We start from the raw sequence: 24955 nt of genomic DNA, 5'->3' as shown, positions 1-24955 counted from the left end.
CTGTAAAGGAGAATAGATTGTCTGTAAGGGTTGTTATGTCTCTATGTATGCTGCAGCTTACAGGGGCAGATATCTTGTACACATGATGGGACGAGGCCAATATGTAGAACACTACAGGAAGCAGTGATATCATTAAGGCACCACTTCCATGATGGGGTCAATCCTGAGCCATAGCTGCCTCTTCTGCGTGTGTACAAAGCAAACTGCTCCACTAGGCTCCATCAGACGTCTATGGTGACAGCGGTTACCGATGGACTTTACAACCACTTGATGACTGGGCTGAGATGTTCCTCAATGGTCACTGGACACACAGAACCAGATGCATGAATTCCCCAGTATGCAAAGCTATACGCATCTCTGCAGCTTCAGCGCCCCTATCTGTTACAGGCTCCGGCAGTGAAAGGTTAGGGTTAGGCACAGGCGGCAGAGGGCTAGGTGATGCCGTTACATTTCCATTTAAGCCTGAGCCCTCCCATAACCTAACCAAACCCTCCACTACCGCATTCTCAATGTTCCCCTCCCATAGCCTAACCCTTCCCCCTAGTGCCTGACTCTCCCGTAGCTGAACAGTAAACCTCCGCTGCAGTAGCCTCACCGATCTATTCCTTCCCATAGCCTAACCCTGACTCTCCACGGCAGGGGCCTAAGACTAACTCTCCACTGCAGGAGCCTAACTGGTACTTGTGTACTAGCACGGCGCCCACGATAATTAGTCGTACGATTTTTTATCACATTGCATGCCGATGGCATGCGATGCAATTTTGACCCATATACGATATTAAATTGTATAAGCACCGTAATGGGTGCTTACAATGCTTAAATTCACCCCCACGCCACCCCCCAAGTATAAACTTGAACCCGAAGCGTGGCGAGTGCGAGTCCGCGAGGGGCAGCGGTACGCGTCCTACGACCTTTTCATACCCCTACTATCCACGTCGGCGTGGCGTTGATTTTATAAAGTGTGGCGAGCGCAGCGAGCGGACCCGGACACCTGTGAAGCCCGCGAGGGGACGCGGATACCTGTGAAGGTATCCGCGTCCCCGCGCGGGGCTCCTGCACTCGCCACACTTTATAAAATCAATACCACGCCGTCGTGGATAGTGGTAGTATGAAAAGGTCGTAGGACGCGTACCTCTGCGCTCGCCACGCTTCGGGTTCACGTTTATACTTGGGGGGTAGTGTGGGGGTGCATTTAAGCATTGTAAGCACCCATTAGGGTGCTTATACAATTTATAATCACATCCCATCGCATTGTATGCCATGTACAATGGCATACAATTTTAAAATTGTATGCCATTGTAGAACACCGGCCGATATCGCATGCGATATGGTCTGCGATGCGATGGGCGCCGTGCTACTACACAAGTACCGCCTAACTCTCCACTGCCATATCCTAACCCTAACTCTCCACTACCGTATCCTAACCCTAACTCTCCACTGCCGTATCCTAACCCTAACTCTCCACTGCCGTATCCTAACCCTAACTCTCCACTGCCGTATCCTAACCCTAACTCTCCACTGCAAGAGCCTAACCCTAACTGTCCACTGCAGGAGCCTAACCCTAACTCTCCACTGCAGGAGCCTAACCCTCCACTGCCGTATCCTAACCCTAACTCTCCACTGCCGTATCCTAACCCTAACTCTCCACTGCCGTATCCTAACCCTAACTCTCCACTGCAGGAGCCTAACCCTAACTCTCCACTGCAGGCGCCTAACCCTAACTCTCCACTGCAGGCGCCTAACCCTAACTCTCCACTGCAGGAGCCTAACCCTAACTCTCCAATGCAGGCGCCTAACCCTAACTCTCCAATGCAGGCGCCTAACCCTAACTCTCCAGTGCAGGCACCTAACCCTAACGCTCCACTGCCGGAGAGTAACTCTCCACTGTCATAGCTTAACCTATCCCTTTCTTCCCATAACCTAACCCTACTACTCCTGTAGCCTAACTCTAACCTTTCACCCTTTCACTGCTGCAGGCTAACAGTAACCTTCACCTCTAGTAGCCTGACCCCCCCCCCCCCCCCTCCTGCAGCCTCACCCTCTACCTAGCAACTTGCCCTACCTGCTTAAACCTACCACAAGGGACTAACCCTAGACCTCCACTCCCTGCAGAATGCCGACATATCACATGCTAACATGGCATCATTATGCAGATGTCAACATGTTCCGTGTCATCAGACCTGTAGTGTTGACATGAGTACTACATTCTGTTTTCAATAATGCACCGGCGTTATTATTGTATTAACATTCTATGAATCCCTGAAAAGAAATTAATTATCAAGTGATGGCAAGTTCACGGTGACATTCTAAATGAAGTCGTCCCCTCTGTATTCATCACTATGGAAACGGACAATTAGTAGGACAGGCCCAGCTACAGTATACAGCTCCATCTGGCATTCCCGGCGGAGAGAGAGCGACATTACACTGGGATATACAATGTGGCTGTGATTAACTTTCCCCAGTCACAGCGGTCTGTAGCTCGTTAGCAGAATGCCACTAACGACACAGGGAGAAGATTCAGCCTACAAATAAAGTGCTAAAATAGATCAAAACTTTTTAGATATTTTACCAGCCATGTGGACTTTTGATTGTAAATGGTAACGTGCAACAAGCAAAAAAAACCTACATGTTAGTAGATGATGTGGCCAGGACGCCGGCATACCAACTGCCGACAGGACACCAGCGACCGAACTTCAAAAATAGATCAGGACGTGGACACCGAAACACAGCTAGCATTCCAAACGTAAATATGCCATTGCGGATCGGGGTCTGGCAGTGGGTTACGATGGTTAGGCACTAGTGGGGACAGTTAGGGTGTAAGGATTAGGCCTGTAGGGGAGAGGATTCGTTACGGTATAGATGATATACGATGTCTAGATTGACAGTCACTAAGTCAACCACTAACAGTTGACAGTGACAGAATGTCGACACAAACTTGACATAAATAAGTATGACTGAGTTTTTCCCGTCTTTGGGTGTATGTTGCCATGGGCACCGCGTCCCCTCACACGGCGAGTGCGTCGGGCACGGTGCCCCGCTGTAAAAAAACTCATCTCGACCTTAAGCTTGAGTCGATCATTCTTAGGTGTCAACTTAGTCATTGACGACCACTAGTGGTGGGCCTAGTGACTGTCTGCCTAGACATTGTCATCCCAGGGACCGCATACAGAGAGGGTTACGGTAAGGAATGAGTTCCTGTCATATTCTCCACATTGAGATGCTGGGTCGGACTTTGGACTGCCGTCATCCTGACTGTTGGGATATGGTATGTATATCATATGTGATCCAGAGGGCGAATGCAAAGTCATATCCTCAGGTGTAATGCCTCTTTCCTATGTACACTACACAGAAAAGGCATCATCAGCAGGAGTCACCTCTGTGCCCACATTACAAAATCACCTTTTATTCCTGCATTATGTGTTACGGATTTGTATTGGAGGCACAGATCCAATAATGAACTTTCCGCATCCAGAAGAACCCGCAGCAGCACGCAGACATTTGCGGAAGGAAAGCTTTCAGAGGGAACACAAATACCCACTGCTGCGCATCCCTGCAGGACCACAATGCTGCCGGTTGCATTTACACTGCACATTGCCGGGTAATCTAGAACAAAGGCCGGATTACAGCTGGTCTCCATTCCCAGCTATTCAAATGGAAGGCATGAAACTGCACAATGGCTTCTCCCGCTAAGTAGCGATCACACAATCATGTTCTTCCACTTCTTCCCGGTGTGGGAACAATCTAGAGGTGTATAAGAGGAATCGGAGGGGGAGTAGCGGACGCTCGCTCCTCTGGCTGGTCTGCATGGAAATGTAATCACCCAGCAGATCTCTGTTCTGATACAAGGGGTGTACAGTAGGAGCCGCCAGATTAACCCTTGCAGTTGCTATAGCTATTGAAGGCGGAGCTACACTATATGAACCTTATTTGGCCACACCTGGTAATGATTGAATTCAGGTGTTCCAATCAGACCCAAATGCAGCCTGCATTTGCTAACAACTGTGATACAAAATGGGTCATTCTGAAAAGCTCAGTGACTAAGCGTGGTACTGTGATGGGATAGGAGGCCACCTTTTGTGTGGTACCGGGATGGGAGGCCACCTTTTGTGTGGTACCGTAATGAGATACCACCTTTTGTGTGGTACCGTCATGGGATACCACCTTTTGTGTGGTACCGTCATGGGATGCCACCTTTTGTGTGGTACCGGGATGGGAGGCCACCTTTTGTGTGGTACCGGGATGGGATACCACCTTTTGTGTGGTACCGGGATGGGAGGCCACCTTTTGTGTGGTACCGGGATGGGAGGCCACCTTTTGTGTGGTACCGGGATGGGAGGCCACCTTTTGTGTGGTACCGGGATGGGAGGCCACCTTTTGTGTGGTACCGGGATGGGAGGCCACCTTTTGTGTGGTACCGGGATGGGAGGCCACCTTTTGTGTGGTACCGGGATGGGAGGCCACCTTTTGTGTGGTACCGAGATGGGAGGCCACCTTTTGTGTGGTACCGGGATAGGAGGCCACCTTTTTTTGTGGTACCGGGATGGGAGGCCACCTTTTGTGTGGTACCGTAATGGGATACCACCTTTTGTGTGGTACCGTAATGGGATACCACCTTTTGTGTGGTACCGTGATAGGATGCCACCTTTTGTGTGGTACCGGGATGGGAGGCCACCTTTTGTGTGGTACTGTGATAGGATGCCACCTTTTGTGTGGTACTGTGATAGGATGCCACCTTTTGTGTGGTACCGGGATGGGAGGCCACCTTTTGTGTGGTACCGTGATGGGATGCCACCTTTTGTGTGGTACTGTGATAGGATGCCACCTTTTGTGTGGTACCGGGATGGGAGGCCACCTTTTGTGTGGTACTGTGATAGGATGCCACCTTTTGTGTGGTACTGTGATAGGATGCCACCTTTTGTGTGGTACCGGGATGGGAGGCCACCTTTTGTGCGGTACCGGGATGGGAGGCCACCTTTTGTGTGGTACCGGGATGGGAGGCCACCTTTTGTGTGGTACCGTGATGGGATGCCACCTTTAGAATAACACTGGTAAATCTCCAGTAGGAGACGAACAGTTAATTCAGTGGTGCCCAAACTTTTTTGGATCAAAGTGCCCTATAGTATCAGAATTGAGAAATTAAAAAAAAAAAAAATTAAATAAATTGTGTTGAGATGTCATCTTAATGCTTAACTATGTAGGAAGGGACAATATTCGCTTCTGTCAACATATTTTATGAATGTCAGCCACAAGCACTGGTTTTGCCATAACTACAAACTCCACACAGAGAATTCAGGTTGGATTTAATGTGATCAACTACCTGCATCACCTCAAAGTATGACTCAGCATGTGTTTATATAATATCTAAGTAGTGTGAATGGAGAAATGCGTGACATTCACTTCACTTTGTGAGAATTTATATATGGAAATGAATAAGAATTTGGATCTGCCACAATTCTAAAAACGGAATTCTGGTTCCCCTTTAGGTGCAGCGCCATATTTCCTGGGCACCAGAGAAGAGTTGGCGCATCTAACATATTATGTACTTTATCAATTCAGAAAAAAAAAACTACAAGCATGGGAGAACTTGTCTTGTCATCTGACCGACCCGCTGCCACAGCCCACAGGATGCGAAGGGGCGCTGCAATAACGTCAGTAAGCTACATGACAAACCACTGACCTTTGGCGGATATTTTTTCCTGCTTCCTCTTCTCTCTGGCCGCTTCGTGTTCCTGCTTCTCCCTCTTCTCTTTCAGCATCTTACAGACTTTCTTGTGTGTGAACCAGTGCAGCTTCTGACAGTTCTGGTCACAGTAGACCGCCTGAAAGAGAGAAACGCGTGTGCACCCATGAAATGTTACAGGACATTTCTGTAAGTGTTTCATTGAAGCTATAATGTTCTATATAGATGCAAAACCCTCTTTCCTGCGAGTGATGTGCACTACCAGGGACAAAGTGTAATCCGAACCTCTAGCGAGGAAGTAACGCGTTCCGTATGTGCATGGATCACACTTGCGGATCAGTAACATGTAGCAGTGGCATCCTCTTCATTCACTTATTGCTATATTTGGGAGCAAGAACCAAAAAGAACATTTTTTCTTAACGCCACGTCTGAAAACTGGGTTGAGAGAACTGTAATCAAAACTGTTCTACACATCCCAAAGCTGCGGCCTGGAACGGTCGTTAGCCCTAATTGGGAGTACGTGGTAATTTGTATTGATTCTCCCTGTAACTGTACACAAAGCAGTTAGCGTTTAATGAGATTGTAACTGCTACAGTGTATGAGATGGATACTTATGCTGGCGCTGGGCCAACGCAGGGAACACTCACCAACTTGCAGACAGAGCAGCGCTTATCTGCCCCCTTCTCCCCACAGGTGGTACAGAACTCCGCATCCACAAAGCCAACCTGCCCCGTAATGGCCTGCGTGAGGATGGAGAGCGCTGTGGGGTCGGAACCCTGAAACGACAGACAACCAGTACAATGAAAGGATGACAAACAAGGTCAATATACCGGGTCAGTGACAACACACAGGGGCGGGGCAACGGTGCATTGTCAAGGGGAGGGGGGGGAGGCAGCATTTGGAGTTGACAGTGCTGCCTCCTCCATACTTTGAATGGGAACCGGGTTGCTCGACCCAGGTTACCCGTTCACACCGCACCATAACCCAGGACGATCCCGGGAGCAACCCAGGTAGCTACCAGGGTTGAAATGCGGGGCATGTCTCCTGGGATTTTGGCCTGGGACCCTTTTACACCAGCACTACACCCGGGTTGTTCCCAGGGCCGACCCGGGAAAAAAGGCTGGTGTGAATGGGGTATAATGCAGCCACAGCATGATTGTCTTAACGAGGACCTCCTTCGTCTGTACATACAGGACAAGGGAGAGGATCATTAACGATTCACGGAGCGCGCATCGTTAATGATATTGCGTGTACACTCTAGAGCAGGCATGTCCAACGTTGGCCCTCCACATGTCGTGAAACTACACATCCCAGCATGCTTTGCAATAGGTTTAGCATTCTCTAATAGCAAAACTGTGGCAAAGCATGCTGGGATATGTAGTTTCACAACATCTGGAGGGCCAACGTTGGACATGCCGGCTCTAGAGCATATAGTAAAAAATATCGTTTAGAAGGGCTCTCCTGTGTGATAACTTCTACTTTCTCATCCAGGGTGTATGGGGATAACAATACATTATGTAATAAACTCCATAAGGAAGATCTTCAAATTAGTTTTTTTCACTTCTTACTATCTCCACGGGAGCGATGCTCCGGACCAGCTGCTGAAGGAGTGTAGTCTCGCAGTACGGAAACTTCCGGATACATTCTCGGATGAACTTCTCTTGAAACACAGGGAACCCGTCGCCGTCTCTCTCCTTCAATAAACTGAACAGTCACAGAACAGTCAGTCATTTGTCTCTGGGATCAACATATTCAACGATGTAACTGGGACGCTGCTGGTCTGCTAGTTACGGAGGAGCCTGGGACAAGGGGGAGGAGCCTGGGATAATGACCATCAGAGTATAGGTTTGGCGTACGGTAGACTATGCGTATTGTAGGTGTACCTGTTCCCATATGGGAATATGGTATTGATATTAAGTGACCCCCAGCGACAGAGGTATCAGAAAATATAACATACATGTAACAAGTTGTTTGTCCAATAATAACACTTGTTCATGTAGTGCACATATGGGGCCGGATTCAGATCCCTTCACTGGCCGATTATCGAATAACCGCGCATGGTACATAGTGTGCATGCGCGAGCAGTCCGTCCAAAGGCAGCCAGGGAAGGCTAGTCTTTGATGGCTGCTTGGAGGGATGGCCACTGACGTCATCCGCGGCCTCCTCCCTGAGGCCTTCGCAGCGCCAAGTGAGAATCTTGACTTATTCTGCGGTTCCGAGTGGAAGGGGAATTGCGAACATGCACAGGGGCGGGGGGTGGTGACTCGGTAGGATGGCGATAACCAGCTCGCTGGGTTCCGAACACTGGCAAGGACTGAATCAGGCCCATATTCTTACAGAGAAACTACTAAGCCAACAATACAATATTCTTTTCATCAAACATGCAACAGACTGGGGAAGGGGGAGATGTGACCGACGGGTTTCTTTACCCCTTGATAACTGGGAGGTAGTTTACACAGTAAAAAAAACAAAAACAAAAAATATTTGCCTATATGTAAACAAAAATAAATACATTTCTATATAAGCCCACTTATGATGATTTTATATTGTTTTTTTTTTTTTCTTCAACAAAGATGGCGCTTTCCTTCTGTAGATGCAACATGATTGGGTGTAGATTCCAATTATCCACCCAATCAGCAACTAAATCTAATTATCTTACTTCAGGGGTTCTCAAACTCGGTCCTCAGGACCCCACACAGCTCACGGTTTCCAGGTCACCCGGCAGGTGCACAGGTGCACTCATTACTCACTGACCCATTAAAAAAAATCCACAGGTGGAGCTAATTATTTTCCTTGTGATTCTGTGATGAGTCCTGGAAAACGTGCACTGTGTGGGGTCCTGAGGACCGAGTTTGCGAGCCTGTGTGTTACTCCTTATCGGAGTATCTCCCAACATCAAAACCATTCCCCATTTAGAAAGGAGTCTTCAGACTATTATTTGAGGTCTCCCCCATCTCTATACACATAAAGCGGCTATAGCGAGACCCAAGCTCCGGCATTACCTCCTGACCAGCGAGTCCAGCTTGTGTTCCTGCTCCTGCAGATATGTGCTGCACTTCTGGAATATACAGCTGAAGTAATGCATTTTAATGGCCAGGACTTCATTCATGTCTCTCTGTTTCATACACTTCTCGCAGATCAGATCCAACACTGTGCTGCATTTCTTCATGGCCTCCGGCTCCAACAGAAGCGGGTTCTCTCGGATCAGGAAAATGACCTGGAGGAAGAACTGAAGACGTTCATACTGTGGCAGTGGCGTAACTAAGTTTTGGGCGCCCCCCCCCCCCCCTGCCAAGCACCCCCAATCCCCCGCCGCCCATGCAAACCCCCCCCCCCCCCCCCCAATCCCCTGCAGCCTTACCTATCGCGCTGGTCCCGGCGGCTCCATTCTTCTTCTGCTGAGGACCACCACAAAATGGCCGCCCCCATACAGCAGACAGTTTCAGAGAATTGTGTGCTATATGGGGGCGGCCATTTTGTGATGGTCCTCAGCAGAAGAAGAACGGAGCCGCCGGGACCAGCGAGATAGGTAAGTCTGCGGGGGATTGGGGGGGTGTAACTATAGCACCGCAGCCCCCGGCGCCCCCACATGCACAGCGGTGCTATAGTTACGCCGCTGTACTGTGGCAAGTAGAAGTCCCAGAGCGCACAGCAAAGGGGCCCAGGACGGGATGCGGTCACTTGGTCTACAGCATGATGGTCGACAGTCATTAGGTCGACATGGGAAAAGGTCGACATAGGAAAAGGTGGACATGGTTCTAGGTTGAAAGGTCATTAGTTCGACAGGTCGTTAGTTCGACAGTCAAAAAGGTCTACATGGGGATTTTCACTCTTTTTTTCAGCCGACATGTGCCGACAGGCGGTATTTCATGCCCTACCATCCACTAGGGCATGGCGGGAGAATAAGAGGAGTGTGCCGAGCGCAGCGATGCGGTGCACTTGAAACGGTGTCCATGTCGGCTGTGTTGTCATTCAGGTAAAAAAACTGTGAAAAACCCCATGTCGACCTTTTGACTGTCGACATAGACATTGTCGAACTAATGACCTTCGACCTAGAACCATGTCGACCTTTTCCCATGTCGACCTAACGGCTGTACACCATCATGCTGTAGACCAGGCATGTCCAACGTTGGCCCTCCAGATGTTGTGAAACTACACATCCCAGCATGCTTTGCCACAGTTTTGCTATTAGAGAATGCTAAAACTATTGCAAAGCATGCTGGGATGTGTAGTTTCACAACATCTGGAGGGCCAACGTTGGACATGCCTGCTGTAGACCAAATGATCCCAACCCGCCCAGGACATAGGGCCTAATACAGACTTGATTGCAAAGTCTGGATTTTTACTCAAATAGGCAAAACCATGCTGCACTGCAGGTGGGGTAGATGTAACGTGTGCAGAGAGTTAGATTTGGGCAGGTGTTCAAACTGAAATCTAAAATGAAAGTGTACCAATAAAGCAGTCAGTATTTACCCTGCACAGAAACACTGTAACCCACCCAAATCTAACTCTCTCTGCACACGTTACATCTACCCCAACTGCAGTGCAGCATGGCTTTGTCCATTTGAGAAAAAATGTGCTCAGCCATCAAGTCTGAATAGGGCCCATAGTAGGATTTTGTTTTGCCACCTTCAGACGACTTATTTTATTCATGGGTGTGTGCGCCGTCCAGCAACACTCACTAAACACATGGCACTCTGACGTTTTTCTGTGCTTTCAGTCACGTATTTATATCAGTCAGAAGACCGGACGCTTCTCCTATCTGATGCAGACAACCCTGCGGAATAAGCCTTTGGCTTTGTAAAGCGGTCACATCTTCTCATAGGATTTTATAGTGAGATGTCTCTTCATGTAGCGGCAGAGACCAGTTCAGCCTCCGTCCGGCCTGTGCTCTTATCTGCAATCGCCCCTTTATCTAGTCCTTGGAACCCATCCAGCTGAGCATCGCTACTGACCGGGGCTCCTGCAGGGCAAAGATACGGACGGCGGTCCGGCAGCAATACAGAAGTTAAGACGTTCCCTAATACATCTCATCAAATATCATATATAGCAGCTGTGCTTGATGATATATATGCATTGATGAAAAGGACAGAACATAACTATTTCAGATGCGATGTTGCTATGGGCAACCAGTCAGATACTATTTACAATCTTCTAAGGGTTCTAAATAAAAAATAAGTAGATTCTGATTGGAAGAAGTAGATTCTAAAATTGTACCCAAAAAAGTTACATTAACAAACTCAAATTGCCGAATGCCCTGAATCCATTTTGAAGCTGGGTTACATCTATTTGCTAAACATTGTAAATCATTCATCGCCTGCTAAAATATGGTGCTGCAAATGCATAAAGGGCGAGGTTAACAATAATGTGTTTAAAATAGGATTTACCTTTACAGGATGGAGGTTAGTCGTCGTCATAATCTTGTGCAGGGGACCGGCCAACTTAGCAGGTAACTTTGGTTCTTTACTTAGTCCTTGCGGTTTGGTGTAATAATCCAATTTTTCACGTGGGAAAAAGTTATTTATTACGGTTACGCAGTCATGCTGGCCTGAAACACAAAAGCACAATGAATAAATTCATGTCTTGAACTCCTATTCTTTGAAATGGGACTTTTGCCTGAAATCGCCTGTTGAAATCTTTGAAGCCCTGTTTTATTGCAACATATGTAATCATGCAAACAATCTGCATGATGTCACTAAGGAAGGTCAGAGTGCAACGAATGGCAGCAGTGTGTTTTTCTGTTTTCAACAGGCTGTTTCGTGCAGGTGTCCGGTTTTAAGAAGACACATAAACCACTGGATCAGCAGGGGGGAGGGCGTTCCTCAATTATTCTGCAGATGTAATGTAGAAGCAGCATTTGTCCAAGATTGGGGCATGTTTGAAAAATATTTTAAGCTATCTTTATTTTATTTGACTCAAACTCACGTTCCCGATATTAAAGCAAAATCAAAGTTAATGGGTAAACAAAATGTGGAGGCATAGAAAAATAAAAGTAGATTTCATTAAAATAAATGGATGCATGTCTCCTCATACTAAAGAAGTAATCCTTTAATTAATCTAGCATTAATTTGTCTTTGTGATGACATCACTAGAAAGGTTGCACTGCAGGAGGAGACTAGGGAGCTGGCGAACTGCGTGGGTCCATAGCGGCTGGTGCAGAGTGTGCGGTACAGAGTCTCCCCCGTGAACACCTCGCGCCCATGAGCGCTACATCACTGAATATAGAGAGTTTACCTGTATTGGAAGTTCATCGCAGTGTTATTTTGCATAAAAGTAAAGAGATAAACGATAGCCCCGATGTGGGGGCCGTGTGGGGGTTCCCTCTTGAGTACACAAGTAAATGGTTTTACCTACAAAAGCTGCCATTTGCGCTGCAGTTCTCCCAACAGAGTTGAGCACGTCGGTATTGGCGCCGGTCTCCAGCATCATCCACACAATCTCCTTTTTGCCTGTGACACAACAGACAGGTGTTACTCCTCCTACTGCTGGGTCTCCCGCGAGGCTGTCACGCATTTCGCCACATCTTGTTCTCTCACTTTAGTCTCCATTTGTGGAACAGTACAAAGAAAACAAACAACAGTTCACGCCTTGGAGAAGATGGGCCAAAGCCAGAGCATGCTTAATTTTGTCCCAGCGGTAAGAGGGCTGGGGAAGAATTACCAGCCTGGGAGCCATCTACCTAAAATGGCGCACATTACAGTTGTAATAAGGGAATGGGTGAGAAAAACCATGTACAAAAGAGATCATGGGGCAGATGTACTAAACCTGGTGAAGTGATATAGTGGAAGGTGATAACACACTAGCCAAGCAGCTCCTAACTGTCATTTTTCAAACACAGCTGACTGTCTGGTGCGTTATCAACCCAGGAGCTGTTGCGTCTTTCCCTTGTGAAGTGGGCATGGGGTTCTGATGACATAGACAGAGTCTGCTAATAGGAGGGTAGTGCATGAATATCAGTGCTCATTCTAGCACCCTGCATCTTTCAAAACCCGTGCAGTTCCTCTTGATGGCCTGGGGTGCCGCTCTCAGCTGTGCTGCTTCTAGCACAGTGTGGTCTGTATTTCAGCACCGATATGCAGACCAGACCTTGGCTAGAAGCATCACAGCAGAGAGTCCTATACATGTGATTATTCTGCTCCCAGGACAACTAGGACCAGGCGAGATGGTGACATGGAGACTTGAGCGGATCACTTCCCCCTGAACCAATCAGGCGGCCCTGGACCAGTGTAAATCATTTGCAATAAGCATTAGGTCTATCAACAAAACAAAATGCCAAAAATATATCCGAGGACGGCTCCCAGCCCCACATAATCATTAGCTATTGTGCGTCGCTGCCTAATTTCTATTTACAGCGCTCTCTGGATTTGACATTTAGGTTGAAGAGCGCTGACTAACCAGATAATGGAGCGCTTGCTGGCGGTCTCTGTAGGAGACCGTGTACGGCACATTTATAAATGGAACTAAAAAAATAATACACACAGTTATTATTAGCTTGTCATACACACACACACACACACACACACACACACACCATTAAGTGTGTGTGTGTGTGTGTAACAGGGGATATACTTGTTAGGATATATTTCTAAGCCAGGCCTTGCCAACCTGTGGTTATCCAGCTGTTACAAAACTACATTTCCCAGCATGCATTGCCACAGTTTTAGCATTCCCTAATAGCACAACTGTGGCAAGGTTGGCCCTTTCCCCCAAATCTTAAGCAGAAGGATTGGGATGCAGTCACCATGTACAGTCATTGGGCGGGATGCTGTAACATTTATCGCCCCCTCCCGCATTCTTAATAATCGCATATGCTCTAACATATGCGATTATAAACACAAGGGACAGCTCTTGCGATAAGAGCTGTCCCTTGCGAAGCGGCTCCCGGGAGTCCGTCTGCACATGTGCAGAGCACGGGAGATGGCCGCAGAGATCCCTCACACAGCGCTGCTGTAAGAACCCCATAGGCTTCTGCAAGGAATCACCAGGTGACACTGCGGAGGGGCAAAAGAGAATACAGAAATGCGGTAAAAACCCCGATAACAGGGTTTTTACCACATTTCTGCTTTAGAGAATCCCACCCATAATGTTGACCCTCATCTGCACAATGTCGATGCGCTCACACTGTAGACGCGTGCAATGCTGCAGAATGTTGACATGGGGGTTAGGATGCAGGGGTATGGATTAGGGTACACACGGTCGCATCCAATAACACTACCGGAACCCCGCATCTTCTGACACTGTAGGACCCAGAAGACAATGGTGCACTGTAAAGGTAGGTGATACCCACAGGCCAGGACCGGCACCTCTGTCGACATTCTAAGCATCTTATCAGTGCCGACATGAATAGCAACTTGGAAAACATGTCGACATTATGATCCGTTCGAGCTTCTCATATGGTTATGTTCTCATAACAGACTGAACCCTAAGAAAAGGTAACAGAAAGGGGGGGGGGGGACGACAGGATGTGGGCATATTAGAAGGTAAGGAGAAACGTGCTGTACCCTACAGCCACATTCCGGGAGAATGACCTCCTACTCAGGCACAAAGGATCAGGTCTATGAGAATGTGCTGGGCCCGGTGGCGGAGAGTCGGTTGAGCTTAACCTCAATTCCTGACCTCTGCAGAATATATCACTGTAGGAACCCTTCATGTGCCTCTAGCCGACACAATAGTAGGAATAGACCAGGATGAAAAATGACTGTACACATTCGGATACAACAATGATAACCCACGTGACCTTATGTTTCATCTGGTCATTAAATACTTCCCGTCAGATCCCAGACAAGGTGACACAATGACAGATCTATCGGTGACAATGGTGGCAGTCATAGATATCAGATACAGATATCGCTGCGTTCACTGTTGATGCGCCATGCCACTTGTGCGTGTCTGGCGTACCAATGATGCACCTAAGGCGCGGCATCGATATGCTGTGCTATTGCCACTAAATCTATTAGATGCAGCAGCGAATGAGATGCAAGCGTGTGACTCTGCGATGTCACACATGGCAATTGATGCGACAACAATGAGCAGGTCTGTATGATGAGATTTTGCTACTTAGATAAAAACAGCTATAAATATTTAAACGTACACCAAACAACTGTAGGCGCTGATTTACTGTAATACAAACGCTGGCCAACACGTTTCCTTTGTTTAACCAACCACCCGACACCTCCAAGCTCCCTGCCTCCAATATTTTTCTGCTGGCCACTACCAGTCTCCTATGCCACCCTGGTATACGGGTATCTTTTTTAGGAAAGGCAACTGTCAGGGCCCAATTAACCCATGGCCTGGTAGGTTTTCAGGTATTTCTGGCCCCTTCCAATATGTCATTCTTAATACTGCCCTGGCAACTGGTGTTTCTTTGCCACCAGACCCCTCCCCCCATTAGGCAAGCCGGAGCCAGTGCCAGGGTTTTTGGCAACCCACTGCAAGCTATAAATTTGAGCCCAACCTCTCATCTCCCATACATATTCACGCAATACTGCACCCAATTTAAAATGATGCCACACAGTACACAATCTTATTCACATTGCTCCACATGTAGTGCCCCTGATTCATATTATACCACATAGTAGTGTCCCTTACTCACGTCATGACACGCAGTAGTGCCCCTTATTCATGTTACGTTACACAGCAGTACTCCTTATCCTGTACATGCCACACAGTATTCTTGTTTACACACAATGCCCACAGTAGTACTGCCCCTTACACATAATGTCCTCAGCATTAGTACCTTGTCATGGCTTGTCATCACATACATGTGCCAGAAAAGAAAGCTCCTGGGACAGGCTTTTCTGTTGGAATTACTGTGCAGGGCTGTAGTGGAGGAGAAACTAGTTCCCCCTACCATTAAAAGGCGGTGGAACTCCGTTCCGCCACGTTCCCCCCACACTTTAACTCCTGGTCAGATGTACAACGCACAATACCTGAAAGACAAGCAAACATCAGCGCCGTGTATCCGTGTTCATGCTCGTTGCAGTTCACATCTGCGCCATGCTGCAGGAGTAGGCTGCACATATCCACCTTCCCCTTGTAGGCAGCGTGCATCAGAGGCGTCATGCCATGCTGCAAGAGACAGAACTCGCCATCAGTCTGCATCACATAGATCATTGTATTTTAGTAGATTCTCCTTTAGGAGTTTAATGAGGACATCAAAGGATAAAAAACACTGATATATATTTGGTTTTTGGCATAAAGGGTCTAATGATGCAAAATTAGGACTGGCCACAATCTAACAACCAATCAGCAAACAGATAGTCTCATAAATGTATACACGAATGGTCCGTACAGTGGGCGTGATTATTCAAGCGGCTTTTGTCAGACGGCCAAGGTCAGTGGAGATCCTGCACCTTATATTGGACCAGCCCAAGTTTGGATGGTGCGACCGATGATGGGATATAAGACGCAATAATGGTTATTACAGAGTGCATGGATGCTAAAGAGGGTGCCCTTCCTTGGCGGAACCGACGTTGACAAAAGATGGAGTTTGTAATGGCATTTGAATGAACTCACAGACGGGCGGCCGCCATTACCCTCTGCTGCGCACTCATTGGCGTGCAACGCAGAATTAGGCCCCTATGTGCATTACAATGGGTGTGGTGCAACGTGTCGACATGGATGGAATGTCAACATTGTCTATGCCAACAGTCGCCTTGTCAATATAAGATTACATTTATCCGTGTAACCCATTCAGTCGTGGCACCGTGGCGGCACTGTCCTACCGAAGCTGGCGGTCAGGGATTAAAGTTATAACGAGTGGTGATTGTAAATGCTCCGACTCACGGTTACAGAGAGAACCGGGTACAAGTCAGACATCAGCAGAGTGACATGAACATAATGCACTAGAAATATTACCGAGTACAGACATTCGTTTATCGACCACCCGGACTTACGACCGGGGCCTTCATTCAGCGTCCGTGCTGTGACTGCTCGGACTTACGGCCCGGCCTGCTCGGATTTACGACCTGCCCACCTACCCTCTCGCAGCTACGACCTGCCCGCCTACCCTCTCGCAGCTACGACCTGCCCGCCTACCCTCTCGCAGTTACGACCTGCCCGCCTACCCTCTCGCAGTTACGACCTGCCCGTCTACCCTTTCGCAGTTACGACCTGCCCGCCTACCCTCTCACAGTTACGACCTGCCCGCCTACCCTCTCACAGTTACGACCTGCCCGCCTACCCTCTCGCAGTTACGACCTGCCCGCCTACCCTCTCGCAGTTACGACCTGCCCGCCTACCCTCTCGCAGATACGACCTGCCCGCCTACCCTCTCGCAGTTACGACCTGCCCGCCTACCCTCTCGCAGTTACGACCTGCCCGCCTACCCTCTCGCAGTTACGACCTGCCCGCCTACCCTCTTGCAGTTACGACCTGCCCGCCTACCCTCTTGCAGTTACGACCTGCCCGCCTACCCTCCCGCAGTTACGACCTGCCCGCCTGTTTAGCGACCCGCGTCTCAGAAGGGGTTTTCTATAGGTTTGTTTAACGACCAATTCACTTAACGACCGGGCCGTGGGAACGGAACCTGGTCGTTAAGTGAGGAATGTCTGTATTACAATGCAAAAACATATGCAAAATAAAAATTATTTGATTGGATGGCAGTTTGGGCAATCTGTAAAAAGACGTACATGGCGCGATTCACTATTCTGATATAGCACATTCATTGTGAAGTGGGAATTCAGGAGCTCTTTAACATTTTATATGTTTGCTGAATAAAAGGTGGTCGGCAATCGCGTTGCTGCTGCACTTTCTTCTGTAGCAGATCTGAGCAAATACCGTCTGCCAATGCCTCAGACGCCATCTACTGAACAGACACTCCCCACTGGTTACTCAGATCCTCTGCTTAAACCAGGGATGGGGAACCTTCGGCCCTCCAGCTGTTGTTGAACTACACATCCCATACTGCCCTGCTACAGTTTTGCTATTTGGCCATGCTAAAACTGTGGCAAGGCATGCTGGGATGTGTAGTTCAACAACAGCTGGAGGGCCGAAGGTTCCCCATGCCTGGCTTACACAGATGCAGCATGGGACCTCTGATGAGTGATGTGTCAGTGAGGACAGGGCTGCATGTGACATGATGTGAGGAGGGGAATGGGGGCAGCAGGAAGCTACAGACTGAGAGTTATATAGTGGGAGGAGCAGGGTCCCCAGCAGCACACAGAGTATATCAGGAGATGTGGGATGTGTCAGTGAGGACAGGGCTGCATGTGACAGGGGCAGTGACATGATGTGAGGAGGGGAATGGAGGCAGCAGGAAGCCACAGACTGAGAGTTATATAGTGGGAGGAGCAGGGTCCCCAGCAGCACAGAGTATAACAGGATATGAGTCATGTGTCAGTGAGGACAGGGCTGCATGTGACAGGGGCAGTGACATGATGTGACTAGGGGAATGGGGGCAGCAGGAAGCTACAGACTGAGAGGTATATAGTGGGAGGAGCAGGGTCCCCAGCAGCACAGAGTATATCAGGAGATGTGGGATGTGTCAGTGAGGACAGGGCTGCATGTGACAGGGGCAGTGACATGATGTGAGGAGGGGAATGGAGGCAGCAGGAAGCCACAGACTGAGAGTTATATAGTGGGAGGAGCAGGGTCCCCAGCAGCACAGAGTATAACAGGATATGAGTGATGTGTCAGTGAGGACAGGGCTGCATGTGACAGGGGCAGTGACATGATGTGAGGAGGGGAATGGAGGCAGCAGGAAGCCACAGACTGAGAGTTATAGAGTGGGAGGAGCAGGGCCCCCAGCAGCACAGAGTATATCAGGAGAGGAGTGATGTGTCAGCAGGAAGCCACAGACTGGTCTATTTTCTGACCAGTGTGTTGTCAAAATGCTCGGACCTCTAGTAAATAGCCCCCTCAGAGTGATATGGTAGAAGGAGCTGATGGAAGCTTTTGGAGATAATTATCCTTCCATATGACAATGCTCATACAGGTGACTTATACAGACTCAAAATACAAGGTTCAGCAAATCCATAGATACACATCTCCCACGCTGCGAAGGGCCACAGAAAGCAGCGTTACCCTGACATATCCTCCTCACGCTGTGGTCAGCCGTCCTTTTAACTGCATTTCAAATTCTCACATATGTAACTCTGCATAAACCTGTCTGAAAGCTTTCCATACTGTGCTGGTCCCCATGATCTATCTGCCGCTGCCCGCTCCCAGCACCTTCCATCACACTACAGTGGTTGGCTGGGGCTAGTAATGCTTAGTACTAGATGATCAGTAGAGAAGACTGTTGTCTGTTCAGGCACCGAGCTCTCCAAACCCTGTGGTACAGTTCAGGATAAAAGCACATAGGAGGCAGGTAAATTGCCAGAGTTATTGTTCGCAGAATTACTGGGCAGCTTGTGCCAAGCCTCTCATACCTCTGCGTTGTCATGGGAACAAGGAACATAATCAATGCAAGTGGAACTGCTGGAGAATGGAAATGAATTGTAGCTTTTAAATACATTAGCAGCTTCCTTAAAGTCACAGCTGAGACTGCTTTAGGGGACTGGAATCCAGATTCCGAGCTCCCATTGGTGCAGAGCTCAGATATAAAATCATTTTCTATTGGATTTTCAAAAAATCCGAATCCAAACCAAAAGGCTTGAGGGCGGTTTTGCCAAAATCAAAACGTGACTGTGCGCACTTCTATAGTAATTGATGCGTAACTGGATGTACAATAGTCGTGTCAGCCCCTGCTAAGCTTCTTATGATCTGGGAGAGTAAGGTCATCGGAACTTGGTGCTGAGGAATGTTATAAACAGATTGAGGACCTGCATGACTTCCAGAGCAGACAACCTTTAATGTATTTATTATCAGTTTCTTCTACAGCACAGCAAATTCCGCTGCGCTTTACAATTGGAAACAGTGATAAAACAAACTGCGAGAATCCGTAAGGCGAATATGGGGATTGTGCATCTGTAAGCAGGAAGCCTGAACGCATGAGGTTTTAAGGCCCCCACACACTAGAATGATTTTTTGGCCGATTGTCCGGTTTTTGTTGATAATCGACAATAATCGGTCAATTATTGCCGATTATCGGTAAAAATCTGCCGATAAATTGGACGATTGGCCTAAAAATCATTCTAGTTTGGGGGGGGCCTTTAGACACGTTTATGACAATCCCATGATGCTCCCCAATTCATTGTCACCATCCAGTTCCCAATAGGAAACACCTTGTTTCTGTGAAACACAGTTCCAGACAAGTTCTCCAAAGGACCAGGGGCACGAGAGTGGCGGGAATGGGCCTTCTAACACAGGCTAAGCTCAGAGAGGAAGCTTGGATACAAATGTAACGAGATACCTGCAAATCTGTTCACTATGGGGAGGTGCAAATGTACACGGACAGATCACTATGCTCATGCAATTCACTAACAAGAATCTTGGAGTTTATCGTGGTTCTCATTGTTTTAATTTTTCTTGAAAACCTGGAAAAGATAACTTTCTTACGTATTTAAGATTCTGTAAAGTGTGATGTTATTACCAGGGCAACCACAGTCACGTGACACATGTAGTCAGGTGATGCTTTAGCATGCTCTGCTGAATAAACTCCACCCATCTGCGATCACGCGCTGGGAGCCAGGAGTTAATTCTGTTTGCTCTCCAGTGAGCATCTGAAAGGAGATTATTTATATAAAACAGACCATGCTGTGTGCTGGGCGCCCGTGCTGAGCGGGGCTTTGCCTGTTTGTATAATAGGCAAAGCCCTGCAATCTAGGGAAAGCCAGTGCAAGCATTGGCTTTCCCTGCGGGCCATACCAACACGCGGGACCGAGCATCGGCATCGCTGCAGGGCATACACACTGAACATTACGTGCTCCTTTTCTAAGCGTTCTAGTCAGATCGCATAGAAAAGGGTCTGAAATCGCCCCGGGTGTTTGCCCCTTAACACACAGTATTTCAACCCAACTATCGACCAGTGGTGAACAAGGGATCAAAACAGGTCATGGTGCAATTTAAATGGGCAAACATTTACTTTTTTGTTTTATTTAGTCTTATTTTGGGGGGGAAAAAATAGAATTGTATTTTCTTTGTGTTTGTTGTGATCTTGTTTTGTATTGCTTCTATTAGAAGATAAAGAGTTAAAACAAAACACACAATATCCAGAAGTGCAGCAATTGTGGTTTACTTGAATAATTCCATCATTGAGTCTTCTAGGTCTGTGCATACATAGTGATAATATAGGAGACTTACCTCATCCAGACAGTTCACCCGGACATCTTTACTACCCAGTAGCCTCACTGCTTCTTGCACATTGCCTGTCGGAAATAACAAACCATAGACAATCAATAACTGGGTTCAGTTCATTTTATAGACACCATAGAGACCCCCCAACAAACACTGCTACGCAGGCAATAAGATAATAATAATAATAATAATAATAATAATAATAATGGCATGTATGACAAGTGTTCATTTCTTCACTTTGGACCTTATTCTGGTGAAATTGCAGCCCTGCAAATCCACCAGACGCCGCCCTGTGAATGCCGGGTCGCACCCCCCCACCCCCGCATGCCTTGAATGGATGTTTTACGCTATACGCTGCTGCACCACGCCCCTACTCGCAATGTTGGCTTCGTACCACTCGGTGAACAGACTGTTCGACGTGGTCGCAGGCACCCAGCGTATGCACAAAAATGCAGCTGTGCATACGCCAAACATCGGCCCTCCTGCGAACAGACCAGAAAAACCCCCTTTATTTCATTACAAACATGCTTAAGCCCATTGTAAATAAGACACATGATGCACATATACAATGTCCAGCTTGGCACACCGTAGATTCCCGTTAGCGAAAGGCCCAGCTTATGATATACAGCATTTTAAAAGATCTACTTGATCTACGATTCGGCAGCCCATTTCATTTTATTACATACATTGCTCAGAATGATGTTTTTCTGTTTTTATAGGGTTAGCGGTGGACGTGAGACCTGCGTGGCACAGTAATGCCCCTTTCAGACCGCACTTTTTACCCGTTATTTTGCCTTTTTTACCGTTTTTTTTGTGCAGTCTGAAAGGTGCAGAGTGAATTTACTGGTTCTATTGGACTGGTATTTCTAAACGGTAATAAAGCAGGGTCCTACCCGTTTCAGTGTTGTGAAGGAACAAAAACCGCACTGAAATACCGTTTAAAGACATGTGGTGTGAAAGGGGTTTTAGCCGGCAGACCCGTTCTTAGAAACGTTTTAAAATACCTGGTCAAAGCCAGTTTTGCGGTCTGAAAGCAGCATAAGTCACACTTGACATAATTAAACAGATGAATGTGCAGCGATTACAGCCAGGCCTGACAGAAGGTGGATAATTCTGCTGCTGAGGTAATTGTGGAGAAGGCAGACTCGCTTTCGTGATCAAGCTTCTATTCGCGAACGCTTGTAAGCCGGCTGAATATACAGTCTGTACAGAGTAGTTGCTTTATATAAGCACATGTTAGAAACGCTTATTAAGGGAACCTAATTAAATGGCACAAGCAATACCCTTGTATCCAATTGTGGACGCCTGTTTTTAAGTCGGCATCAGAGAAAACCAACTAAAAACACCCGCAAATTCCCTGAAAATATGTGGATCCAGCAAGAAATGTGCTGACCCGCATGTTTATGGACTGTGCCAAATTTTTCGCCTAGGCCAAAAATCTGCACTTTAACTGAACAGGTTGAATCACTGCTTTGCGCTCCTTCTAACGCCGCCCGCTGAGGGGCGAGCGAATGCGAATGATGCTACTAAAGGCTGTGATGACGTTTTGGTGACTGTCGGAAATAGTTCAGGTGTACAATCGTTGAGGAAAAAAAAAAGAATGCATGGTCACGTGATTTGGTGTGTCCAATCATGTTGGTAGGATTACTGTCATTAGAACACACCTTTATTTATAGTCCCTGCCTACAGCCCTCTGTCGACCAATTGTGATGAAAATTAGCCTACATTTATTTATGTACAGTTTCTTATATAGCGCAGCAAACTTCATTGCACTTTACAATAGGAAAGTAACCCCACAACTTGATCTTAAACCCCTATCTGGGGATCGGTGCAGGGCAAAGGCGAGTGCATACTTCCCAACTTTGAGGAGTGAGGAGGAGGGACGCTGGTGCACACCCAGAAATTTGGGGGGCGTGACCTAGCGGGAAGGGGCTTGACTTATACTCGCGATGCTCTCGCAAGGCCACTCCCCGGTTTCACCACAGTGGGGGCATGTGCACTGGTGACAGGGGGGCTCCCAACTGCCCCCAGGCAGGAACGTCCGCAAAAAACAGGACAATTGGGAGGTATGGGTGAGTGTGGGAGGGCTGTGGGGAAGGAGGAAGTGGAGCAGAAGGAAAGCAGATTAGTTATCATTTACTGATTAAAAACAAAAAATTACTTCTTGGAGTTATAATTATACATTAAATAAAAAACATAAATCACGTTTCCATAGAACTACGCATAATGATATAAACCCACCAGAAATAAATTACTTTACATCATTTATGTTATCGTGTTAAAGTATTTTTACTTTATAGACCATGAAATGACTGGACAGAGGTTCAGCATGCAGAGCGGTCAGGCTTATTCTCTCACTGCACCCACTGCTGCTGACCTGGGTCCGTCCCGGGTTCTTGCCTCGGTGTAAAAGGTGTATTAATTCTCTGACAGTTCCCCACAGTCAGACCTCAGATTGCTGCTGACCTGGGCATCGTACCCTTGGATATTTGGCAATAATCTTCCACAGCGCTCTCTCTGAAGGGATTATTATCCCAGATGAACGGTAGAACGCTCAGTAGCGCACCGAGGGTCTTGTTAGTGACATTATTTTGCCCATTAGACAGAATATTTCTGCAAACTCCTGAACACTAATCTGATTTTATATTACCAGCTGTGCACACAGCCCAGCTACTGATCATAATGTAAAACAGTATTCCGGGTTTATCAGAGATTATATAACGCTGTATCATCATTACAGTTACATCCACGCACACTGACAGTCAGGGCCATCTTAATGTATAGGCAAAGTGGGCATAAGCCCAGGACCCCATATTTCTAGGGGCCTTTCAGTAGGGGCAGGCTGGACCTGCATTTGCCTCCAGGGCTGTTGGCTTGGGAGCTTCTTGGATGGTAGGTAGAGAATGCTGCCTGGCCGATATGATTGTGAATAACACTCGGAGCAGCCACTTGGAACAGCGTTTTCTACTTGTCTTTCAGACAGCAAATGACTGTCAGCTTCTGATTGGTAGGAGCTATCCAGCAGTCAGAGCGCTGACAGCCATCACTGTATGGAAGCGTGCGAGGAGATGGGGTAGGACTGCAGGAGGGGTAAAATATATCATTATTCCCAAGAATGGATGGTTAAGGGGTTACAATGCCTCCATGATGGCACTGCTTAAAGTAATAATCAAAGCTTATCCTCACCTTCCCAATTGTCACATAATGGCCGGGTGTCTGTGTTCTTCTGTCGGTGCCTATAGATGACACTAGCCATCGCCTAATGTCAGCTCCCCCCCTAACACACAGATAACAATCATCGGGAAAAGAGCTTTCTCTTCACCGCATCGGTGCAGTTGTGATGTCACCAGTTCCAAACAAAATAAGCTTCTTGGTCCCGCTCCACCACACGTGGCTCCCACTAGGCCAGACCCAACCTGCCACACGTGGCTCTTGCCAGGCCCAGACCACCACATCACGCATGGCTCCCGCCAGGCCAGAGCCAACCCACCATGTGTGGCTCCCGCCAGGCCCAGACCACCACATCACGCGTGGCTCCCGCCAGGCCAGAGCCAACCCACCATGTGTGGCTCCCGCCAGGCCCAGACCACCACTCAAGGGATGTTGCAAGTGCAACCAATTAGAGTCTATCTATTATCTTCTACAAGGTTGTAAATAAATAAGTAGAATCTGATTGGTTGCTATGGGCAACAGCCCATCTTCAATAGAATTTCCATGTCAGTATATTTAATAGGGATACCACCTTTGTGTTGAGAGATTCCCGGGCAGTGTCCCGACGCTTGACCCACCCACAGCCGACCCACTCCCAGCCCTGACCCTTGACCCACCTTTATACTGTTTTTTTTTTAACCTTTGCTTCAATTTGATGCTTTATTTTGCACACCGTAATGCCACAAAAAACATAGCTTAACACCGTAAAGCTCATTACACATTGTGCCACACTGTGATGCCCATTACACATTATGTCACACACGATAATGCCCATTACATACTGTACCACACACCGAATGGCTAGAACATATTACATATTATGCCACTTACCTACATGCTCATTGCTAGGGCTTCCTTGCTCAATGCCACAGGGTAGTTGAATGCTCA

General features: G+C 47.7%; 1 protein-coding gene across 1 annotated transcript in view; it reads right to left on the bottom strand.

The window, feature by feature from the left end:
- Nucleotides 1-24955, bottom strand: part of ANKMY2 (ankyrin repeat and MYND domain containing 2) — a 28792-nt gene that overhangs the window by 1348 nt on the left and 2489 nt on the right. The window contains exons 2-9 of the mRNA XM_083186779.1: nt 20864-20928; nt 15610-15748; nt 12031-12129; nt 11068-11228; nt 8683-8897; nt 7249-7384; nt 6328-6456; nt 5678-5819 (exon numbers count right to left, since the gene is read on the bottom strand). Coding sequence (XP_083042905.1) covers nt 5678-5819; nt 6328-6456; nt 7249-7384; nt 8683-8897; nt 11068-11228; nt 12031-12129; nt 15610-15748; nt 20864-20928 — 1086 coding nt within the window. The remainder of the gene's footprint in view (nt 1-5677; nt 5820-6327; nt 6457-7248; nt 7385-8682; nt 8898-11067; nt 11229-12030; nt 12130-15609; nt 15749-20863; nt 20929-24955) is intronic.

Source organism: Crinia signifera, chromosome 5 (assembly GCF_055691185.1).
Source record: "Crinia signifera chromosome 5, ASM5569118v1, whole genome shotgun sequence".
Lineage (NCBI taxonomy): Eukaryota > Metazoa > Chordata > Amphibia > Anura > Myobatrachidae > Crinia > Crinia signifera.
The sequence above is the reverse complement of the archived record's forward strand: the minus strand, read 5'-3'. Positions and strand labels throughout refer to the sequence as shown.